This window comes from Lutjanus erythropterus, chromosome 5 (assembly GCF_056507025.1).
Source record: "Lutjanus erythropterus isolate fLutEry1 chromosome 5, fLutEry1.hap2, whole genome shotgun sequence".
Classification (NCBI taxonomy): Eukaryota; Metazoa; Chordata; class Actinopteri; order Lutjaniformes; family Lutjanidae; genus Lutjanus; species Lutjanus erythropterus.
Genome location: NC_139321.1, coordinates 6,745,937 through 6,757,785, shown reverse-complemented (window position 1 = coordinate 6,757,785; position 11,849 = coordinate 6,745,937). Strand labels below are relative to the sequence as shown.

The following is an 11,849-nucleotide window of genomic DNA, read 5'->3' as shown; positions in this document are numbered from 1 at the left end:
TTTTTTTTTCCAACTCTGATTTGGAGATACTTCAACATGGTCTTAAATCATAAATAGGTCTGATTTTTTTTGCAGTTTGAACAGTCATGTCAGAATTCATGACTAATATCTTGCTGTAAGACTCTGGTGGAGAGGTGCTGACACAAGTTAAATGTAGCCACTGACATCCTGAGAAATCTGTTTCTGTGAAGCAATTCACAATCCCATCGCACCTGGCTCGACTCCACATCCACACACAACTCTGAGAAGTAGCACCCGTTACTCCACAAATGGTTCAAAATTTAGCTTTTTCCTCCTCAACCTCGTTAGCACACTAGAATCTGACATTGTCCACATTTCAAAGACACTGAACAGCCCAACAGGAAAAAAAGAAAAAGAATGCACAATAAATCAGCATTAAACACCAAGGTTTACAGTGAGAACGTCGAATTTGTTCCATTATGTTCGAGACAAAGCAGACATCTCTACAGCCATTATCTCCAAAACTCTGCAACTCTCGCTCTCTCACACACACACAAAAACATAAATAGCAATATAGGCCAGAGGAAAAAGTGTATTTTTGCATTTGGTGTGAACTGTCCCTTTAACCTTTCAGTGGCTTAAGTCAAATGAGACAAGTGTGATATTGGTATACATCATACATTTATTAGTGAACAACCCTTTCAAATCAGCCACAACAATTAAAAAAAAAATATGATTGCACTACTTGGTAAAGCATAACTAGCAACTTTCATTTAAAAAAAGTACAAATCTTAAAAATTTCAAACAGTATACAGATGTATATATAATACACTAACTAGTTATGTTAAATGCTACAAACAATATGATTCCAATGGAATGAAAAATTATAACATTAATAAGAACCATTTCCTATATATAATATATATTAGTTGTTTTCTCCCGCCCACCCCCCAATACAAACATGGAAAAAATGAGGTAACTGTAAATGTGCAAGTACCAAAGCAAAATATCTGCCTAACACAGAACACATGCCCCTGGCTCTGTTGGCGGGTGGGTAGTCTGGTGTTCAGGCAAGGACCCCTAGAGGCCAGGGAGAGTAAGAACAGTAAACCACTATCCCACCACAGCAAAAAGTCATTGGTAAACAATAAATGGCGTCTACGGAGCAATCAATCACAAATCCTAAATAAATTTTAGCTGCTTATTGGAACACATTTTTGCACCACACAAGCTGTGAGATTATTCAATAACTCTTAACAGAAAGACTACAAGACTCTATTCTCAGTTGTCATTAAAAGTTACCTCATTACCTAGGCCTTAAATGGGAGGTTCTCTTTTTATTTCATAGGGTAGCTGGATATTGTCAATTAAATATTTACTCCAAAAATAATAGTGCTAACATTAACATGAATTAAGGTATCTATATGTGAGCAATACATTTTAAGATATTGATACACTGAGAGCAAGAGCCTGATAGGCAGGTACAGTACTACACTGAAATAAGTAATGACAACACTTTATTCTTTTTTTAAATCCCTTAAACTATATTGATTTTCACTGACATTGTTTAGGGGTATTAGTATAACATGCTTTAAGAATACATGGGATCCATGACAAACTATTGCATTCACGCAAGTGAGTTTTCATACCTAAAAGCAGAACATCTAGCACCTTTTCACTATGGCTTTTGATAAACTACAGTAGTTTCAGAGCATGTAATTTTTCAGTCGTTAGGGCAATAACAGTAACACAATGTATGTAAGAATTTCTGGATTCAAGACCAGTTGTTTTTTTGTTTTTTTTTCCTATAAAATGAAGTTAGCGCAATAAAATCTTGTAGTCATTCAGTTCTATTACAAATGTGTGCAGTACAATGCATGGCAGTTATCAGCTGAGCGTTAAGATCCAAACCCCCAGAACCCAAAGCCAACTAGAGCTAAAAATCAGTTGGGATCTGGTTGACAAGCATGCATATTGTGCACCGTTAAATAGGTCCCCACCAGATGTTGAGATATCCTCCACTATAACACACTTGTTTTACTTGTTTTTTTGTTTTTTTTTTAAAGTCATGCAAACACCTCTGAAGTAGATTTGGGAGTGAGTTAGGTAGAATAGTGTGCGCCGCGGCACATTTAGAAATGGGAATCACAACCGCTATGTTGAACATATGGTTCGAGTAAAAGAACAAAAGTCAAACAGGTTTGAATAATACACTTGTAATGAGCTGCAGTGTACATTGCCTCTTTTCAGTGAATACTAATAACATAGTTAATTTTTTCTTGCATGCCTGTCTTTAAATGATGTAATATCTACTATTTCCGACAAAACAGAATATTATAATTGATTACATTAAATTATTTATGGTCTGAGGAAAACGACCAAACTAAATTCAGATATACCCTTTTCATGGCATCCTTTCCATTTGAAATGGACTGTTCTCTTTTATTTTTAATATACCGAGAGGCCCTGAGTGATTTTTTTTAAAACTTACAATATATGCCAGCGAATAGATATGTACACATAGGTTAATTCTCAAAGCTGTGGGTTTAACTCATTAAATGGCTTCTTTTTTTTCTCTTGAAGGTGGCACACACATCAAAGACTCACATTCACTTAGGAAACAAAAGTAAAGAAAAAAGGCAAGATCCCTTTACACGTAAAAGCAAAGGTTACAACTGCCTGTTAGTGCTTACTGGGGCAGTTAAGAGACGAGAGTGAATGCAAAGCAAAAGTCCGTTTGTTGCTCTTTTTCCTCCCACCTCAAATGTATCCTGTTAATTTTTTTTTTTTAAGTGTGAACACAAGCAGGGAACTAGAAGTCTAACAGTGTTTCTACACTACTGAACACTCCAGCTCTGTGTCATTTGAACCCCGTCCTGATCGCTGTAGGATACAGACGGCTGGCGTTAACGTGGAGCGTCGCCAGTGACTTCTACAAGGGTTTTCAACATTCTTCTGTCTTCAAACGTTTATCTAAAAGCATTCACACTGAAGCTATACATACAGTTGCTCTTTTACAACACCATTACCATGGCCTAAGACAATGACCTGACCAAGTTACCAGAATATAACACATACCATACACAAACATTGTATTAGTGCTCCGACTGTTTCCTTCAACGTATTTTTCTCTAGAAGATAAAACCAATAAATAAACCTTTTTTTTTTAAAAACGGCATACTTTTTAAAACAAGTGGAAATGACAAAGTATTTTCAGGATTAGTAATAGGTTTGTGCTTGTCAAGGTCATAAGAAGGCAGATCTGAAATCTTGAACAGTATAGGCTATATCTGTATATTGGATTTGGCTCACAAACAAAGAAATAAAAAGCCCAGTCTTCCTAAAAGCGGAAGAAAGTTCATTTAAAACTCGCCACTCACTGCACATATTGCTTTCTGCACAGGCCTCCAGAGCTCTATGGCATCAGCACAGCCTTCGGACGAGGACCCCCATCCTTAAAAACGCAGTCAGGGTGGAACCACATGCTAGTCTTCCCTCATGGCGCTCTCTGAATAAGCAAGCAGTTCTTTTAGTATGCTTCTCTTCTTTTTCTTAAAATTTGTTAATTTTGGTGGCAATGCTTGATTAAAATATTGCTAGTCTGAATCAACAGTTCATGCAAATCCTAGCATGCTGCCCTGTATCCAGTGGTTACACAATGCATTGGCTCTGTGAACAGGACAAACCGCACGCACACACACACACGCACGCACGCACTCACGCATACACACTTGCCAGAGGAACAATGCTGACATGGAGGGTGGGTGTAGCACTTGTGCAGTTATGCCAGATGACCTCGAAAAGACGCAGTCCATTAATCCATGACTGCTTTTGTACAGATCTGTGTTCCAGAGTGGATAATCTCGGGTGGGAGACACCCCGCAGTTGCATGTCCCATCACTTGCAGTCCATAACCTCAGGCTTAACAGAATCTGCATTTAACCACAGCAAGTCACACTTTCACAATAGCATTGGCAAATCTAAAACAAATAAGGGGTAAAACTGTTGAAATGATCAATACATTATTGCAGAACATACATTATTAACAAGTCACTTTGCCCAACACCTACACGAACATGCATCTATGATGGTCAGGCGTCGCCTCCAAACACAGATACCCATGTTGAAGTATTCCTACCATTTTTTTCTGCTAATTGCACAAGGTGTCCAGCCTATCATCCTCCAGGCTCCCACTCACCTCTTCCAATGCAGGACTCCCACTATTCATGAACACCACAACCAAATCCACTAAATAAAAGTGAAACCCTGTAAACAAAAGCAGCAAATAATGCATTGTAGGGAAAATCTTTGGAATCTGCAACGAGGGGGCAGAGAAAGAACTGGCTGGCGATCCCAGAACTCTGGCTATAGGCTGCGATAGGCAGTGGGTTTCATGAGACTTGGACAGTGAAGCACAGCAGAGGTACAACAGGCTCCAGAAACAATCCTGGATTGCTTATTATTTAGGAAGGGGCAGGAGTAGTGGGTGGGTAAGCTATATTTACTGGAGGACGCAGGTTGGGTGGCAGGTATCCCCAGTTTTGGGGAAGACTCTGGTGTGTGCAGCTTTCCAGTTCAGCACTCAGAGATAGAGACAGTTCTCACTCCACCTCCCGGTGTACGTCCGAGGCATCGGCTCGGCAGATAGGACAAGTGCGATTGGTCTGGAAGTCAAGCGGAAACATGACGCATGAAAGACATTAGGTACCGTGTATCACAATATTCATACAGAATAATGAGAACAGTATGAAATTGATTAAAGGCATAGTTCGGATTATTTGAAGTCAGGTTGTGTGAGCTCAGTGGATTAGCTACAGTGGATGCCAGTTGGCATCTAGAGGAGGAGGAGGGAGGGTCAGTAGCACAGAAGACAGGCATTGTACTTCAGCAACAAAATGTATTTTAGCCACTTAAAAAAGACCTACATAAAAATGTTAAATAATGATAACAACAACAACGCTGGTTTATATAACAGCAGTTTCCTGTCAGAAAAGGCAAATATCACACTATCTGAACCGGACACACTCCATAGGCGACATCAGTCATTTTACTTCACAGAACACGTGGAGTTGTTGGTCTACTGCCGCCTCGATCTGATTGTTTGTTTGTGTTATTGTGTGACATCAGTGCTTTAAAAGGATAATTTGGATTCATTGAAATCACACAATAACACAAACTAACAGACTGAGGCAGTGGACGACTGCAACTCCTTGTGTTCTGTGAGGTAAACTTTCTGATTTCTGTCAAACATCTTTCTGACATCAAAGTAAAGCAGTGAAAATATTCTAAACATAGTATACACTTAAACTGATACTGATTTCTTTTCTTTTTTTTTCTCTTTAGAGGAACCTTATTTTAAGTGGCTACAATAACTTTTGTTGCTGAACCTGTCCTCTTAGCACTTAGCCACTGCTTAACCTCTGTGCTGGTGCTCCTCTCTGCTTCTCCAAAGTGGGGGTGTGCCGAGCAGCACCTACTGAAGTTAATACACTGACTATCATATACATACACATACATATGTACCTCATGCAACCCTTCTTCAAATAATCTGAACTATCCCTTTAATTGTCAAAACTGGCATCGACTTACCTTTAACCATTTATCCACACACTTTGCGTGGAATTCGTGGTTACAAGGTAATACCCGAAGTAGCTGCCTACACTCAAAGTCACTAAAGCACACAACACACCTGTGAGGGGACAAAGGAAAGAGTCACTGAGATGTGGACAAAGTTACATCAAATGAATACAAGTGGTTCATTTGTTTAAAATGTGAAGAAATGGCTTACAGCGTTTGTTCGGATAGATGATTCTCTGAGTTGAATCTGTAGGACGGAAGTTGCTCTATATCTGCTTTAGTGAGTCCACGTGGTTTTGCTTCACCCAACCTCTCTGCAAGATTCAATAATGCCTACAGGGACAGACAGAGGACAATGTTGATGTCATGCCATGAAACGCATATCTGGATACAGTGAGAAAAGGAAAGCAGTACTGTCTGCTTGAAAGTTTTCAGCCATTTTGAATTAATGGCTGCATATAGAAATGTGATATTTATTGTACATGTGAATCTCTACACTTCTGCACGAACTCTAAGGTTATAAATCATATATAATGAGAAATGTTGTGCAAGTTACAAAAAAATAATGTTTAATTACAGTAACTAGTTAAAAAGTAAGTAGTAGTAAAAGTATCCAATTACTGCATCTAAAAGTACTTAGTTACAAACAAAAGTTTTGTGTTACTTTGAGCTGTCAAATTTGTATCTACCACTGTACACGTTATCACAGATATAAGTTATTAATGCTCCCAACCACAAGAGGGCAGCAACAACAAGCATTCAAACCTGTGAGCAACACTTTTCTCTTGAAGGGCCAAAATTTAATTGTGGGCCACAAGTCAAAAACAAACATCTATTGTATCGCATTGTTAAGATGCAAAATGGTACCAGGATCCACAAGTTCCCTTAACTGATTATGACTATGATCGTGTTCAGAGAGATAGTGGTGTAGATCACAAGTTTCATCATGATACAACATAATGTTGATTCTGTGGAACGTGATACGATATTTGCAGATATCACAGTCTGCCATCATACAATTTCGATTTGATTCAATTCAGGGGTCTGCGATCGATATCAGACGATATATGTCCATTTAACACATTCAGCTACATTTATGTTAACCCTCTATGGTACCATGTTGCCCTCAGGCAACAAACCCATTTTTGCCCTGTCACATCTCCACAATGCATCCCTTTAAATGATGCGATACTTTAAAAAAGAGGTAAAACCATAGGGAACCATTAACAATGCTTTAAGTTGTCACATGACCTCCAGGAAGCGATTTTGAAACCCCTCTTGGTGGGCTTTTTCTAAGGAGACAGCTCTGCTATCTTGCTGCAAAAACTTCACACTAATAGGTGAGTAAACTTTAAGTTTTGATAGTTTCATGCAACTTATTTACTAATTTAATAGTGGATACTTGTTAAAATGCAGCTGTTGCCCTGAGGCAACAACGTGCCATCATGGAAAGTTGCAATGTTGCCTGCAACAGTGAACCATTATGGAATCTCTATAGCAAACACAACACTGACCACTGGCCTATTTGGGTGGAGAAAAAGGGCAGATGCAGATACCCTGGATGTAAGGGTATAGTGAAATCACAGTGCACAAAATGTGTCACCTGCCTGTGCTTCACTCCTGAAAAAAACTGCTTCATGGAGTTCCATAAGCACTGAGCAGCAACACCACAAGTGATGGCAACACATGTCAGGAAAGACACAGGGGACTGACACAAAACATGCACTGAAATGAAGCAGTGATGATCAAACACTGGAATTTGTTGTTTTTGTTTTTCAAATGGTTATGGTAATGGTTATCTTTGTTGATTTAAGTAGTTTAAAGTTTTATACTTTACACATTTATTTCAATGGGTTGTTCCTAAATGGTACAATGTTGCCTACAAGCAACATTTAGCCAAGAAACTTTTTAAATTCTTTTTAAAATTCTTTTTAATTTAAAATTTAAAATTAATTGTGACTTCTTGATGTTATTGAATATTTTTGCATATGTTTATGAAATAAAAAATTTTCAAATTGGAAAAGGAACGTTCTTTTTCACTTATGCACCATTACGGTACAATGTTGCCTACAGGCAACGAACCCCAACAAATTCCAAAAATAAAAATAAAAATAAAATTTCTTCAGATTATGTTTATTTAGTCTATTTTGAGACATAAAAACACATTTCCCTCACTGGCATCATAATGTGTACCATAGAGGGATATGAGCATACATACATACATACATACGACCGTACATACATACATACACATACATATGAGCATACATACATACATACATATGACCATACATGCATACATACATACATATATACATACGAGCATACATACATACATACATACGAGCATACATACATACATACATACATACATACATATGACCATACATACATATGACCATGCATACATTCATATGACCATACATACATACACACATACATACATACATATGGTCATACATGCATACATACATACATACATACATATAACCATGCATACATACATGCATACATACATACATATGAGCATACATGCATACATACATACATACATATGACCATGCATACATACATACATACATACATGTGACCATGCATACATACATACATACATACATGTGACCATACATACATACATACATACATACATATGAGCATACATACATATAAGCATATATACATACATATGACCATACATACATACATACATACATACGAAAATACATACATATGACCATGCATACATACATATGAGCATACATACATACATATGACTATGCATACATACATATGAGCATGCATACATACATACATATGACCATACATACATACATATATATATAAATTCTTTTTATAATTCTTTTTAATTTAAAATTTAAAATGAATTGTGACTTCTTGATGTTATTGAATATTTTTGCATATGTTTATGAAATAAACAATGTTCAAATTGGAAAAGGAACTTTCTTTTTCACTTACGCACCATTATGGTACAATGTTGCCTACAGGCAACAAACCCCAAAAACTTCCAAAAATAAAAATAAAAATAAAAATAAAATTTCTTCAGATTATGTTTATTTAGTCTATTTTGAGACATAAAAACACATTTCCCTCACTGGCATCATAATGTGTACCATAGAGGGATATGACCATACATACGTACATACATACATACACATACATACATATGAGCATACATACATACATACATACATATGAGCATACATACATACATACATACGTACATACATATGAGCATACATACATATGAGCATACATTCATACATATGGCCAAACATATGACCATGCATACATACATACATACATATGAGCATACATGCATACATACATACATACATATGACCATGCATACATACATACATGTGACCATACATACATACATACATATGAGCATACATACATATGAGCATATATACATACATACATGTGACCATACATACATACATACATACATACGAAAATACATACATATGACCATGCATACATACATATGACCATGCATACACACATATGAGCATACATACATACATATGAGCATACATACATACATATGGCCATACATACATACATACATATATATATAAATTCTTTTTATAATTCTTTTTAATTTAAAATTTAAAATGAATTGTGACTTCTTGATGTTATTGAATATTTTTGCATATGTTTATGAAATAAACAATGTTCAAATTGGAAAAGGAACTTTCTTTTTCACTTACGCACCATTATGGTACAATGTTGCCTACAGGCAACAAACCCCAAAAACTTCCAAAAATAAAAATAAAAATAAAATTTCTTCAGATTATGTTTATTTAGTCTATTTTGAGACATAAAAACACATTTCCCTCACTGGCATCATAATGTGTTCCATAGAGGGATATGACCATACATACATACATACATACATACATACATATGACCGTACATACATACATACGAGCATACATACACATACATATGAGCATACATACATACATACATATGACCATACATGCATACATACATACATATATACATATGAGCATACATACATACATACGAGCATACATACATACATACATATGAGCATAAATACATACATACATACATATGAGCATACATAAATACATACATACATATGAGCATACATACATACATACATACATACATACGTACATATGATCATGCATACATACATACATACATATGACCATACATACATACATACATACATACTTATGACCATACATGCATACATATAACCATACATATATACATACATACATACATACATACATATGACCATGCATACATTCATATGACCATACATACATACACACATATGGTCATACATATGACCATGCATACATACATACATACATACATACATACATATGAGCATACATGCATACATACATACATACATATGACCATGCATACATACATACATGTGACCATACATACATACATATGAGCATACATACATATGAGCATATATACATACATACATACATATGACCATGCATACATACATATGACCATGCATACATACATATGAGCATACATACATACATATGACTATGCATACATACATATGAGCATACATACATACATATGACCATACATACATACATACATACATATGACCATACATACATACATACATACATACATATATATATAAATTGTTTTTATAATTCTTTTTAATTTAAAATTTAAAATGAATTGTGACTCCTTGATGTTATTGAATATTTTTGCATATGTTTATGAAATAAACAATGTTCAAATTGGAAAAGGAACGTTCTTTTTCACTTACGCACCATTATGGTACAATGTTGCCTACAGGCAACAAACCCCAAAAACTTCCAAAAATAAAAAAATAATAATAAAAATAAAATTTCTTCAGATTATGTTTATTTAGTCTATTTTGAGACATAAAAACACATTTCCCTCACTGGCATCATAATGTGTACCATAGAGGGATATGACCATACATACGTACATACATACATACACATACATACATATGAGCATGCATACATACATACATACATACATACATACATACATATGAGCATACATACATACATACATATGAGCATACATACATACATACATATGAGCATAAATACATACATACATACATATGAGCATACATACATACATACATACATACATATGAGCATACATACATACATACATATGAGCATAAATACATACATACATACATATGAGCATACATACATACATACATACATACATACATACGTACATACATATGAGCATACATTCATACATATGGCCAAACATATGACCATGCATACATACATACATACATACATATGAGCATACATGCATACATACATACATACATACATATGACCATGCATACATACATACATGTGACCATACATACATTCATACATATGAGCATACATACATATGAGCATATATACATACATACATATGACCATACATACATACATACATATGAGAATACATACATACATACATATGACCATGCATACATACATATGAGCATACATACATACATATGACCATACATACATACATACATATATATATAAATTCTTTTTATAATTCTTTTTAATTTAAAATTTAAAATGAATTGTGACTTCTTGATGTTATTGAATATTTTTGCATATGTTTATGAAATAAACAATGTTCAAATTGGAAAAGGAACTTTCTTTTTCACTTACGCACCATTATGGTACAATGTTGCCTACAGGCAACAAACCCCAAAAACTTCCAAAAATAAAAATAAAAATAAAATTTCTTCAGATTATGTTTATTTAGTCTATTTTGAGACATAAAAACACATTTCCCTCACTGGCATCATAATGTGTACCATAGAGGGATATGACCATACATACATACATACATACATATGACCGTACATACATACATACACATACATATGAGCATACATACATACATACATATGACCATACATGCATACATACATACATATATATATATGAGCATACATACATACATACGAGCATACATACATACATATGAGCATAAATACATACATACATACATACATATGACCAGACATACATACATACATATGAACATACATACATACATACATACATACATACATACATATGACCATACATACATATGATCATGCATACATACATACATACATATGACCATACATACATACTTATGACCATACATGCATACATATAACCATACATACATACATACATACATATGACCATGCATACATTCATATGACCATACATACATACACACATACATACATACATATGGTCATACATATG

General features: G+C 35.0%; 1 protein-coding gene across 3 annotated transcripts in view; it reads right to left on the bottom strand.

Annotated features, from left to right (window-relative positions):
- Positions 1 to 623: 623 nt before the first annotated feature.
- Positions 624 to 11,849, bottom strand: part of rnf44 (ring finger protein 44) — a 32,562-nt gene continuing 21,336 nt past the window's right edge. For all 3 annotated transcript variants that reach the window (XM_084718619.1, XM_084718618.1, XM_084718620.1), the window contains exons 9-11: positions 5,750 to 5,871; positions 5,551 to 5,650; positions 624 to 4,625 (exon numbers count right to left, since the gene is read on the bottom strand). In XM_084718619.1, the coding sequence (XP_084574745.1) occupies positions 4,563 to 4,625; positions 5,551 to 5,650; positions 5,750 to 5,871 (285 nt within the window). In that variant the 3' untranslated portion in view covers positions 624 to 4,562. The remainder of the gene's footprint in view (positions 4,626 to 5,550; positions 5,651 to 5,749; positions 5,872 to 11,849) is intronic.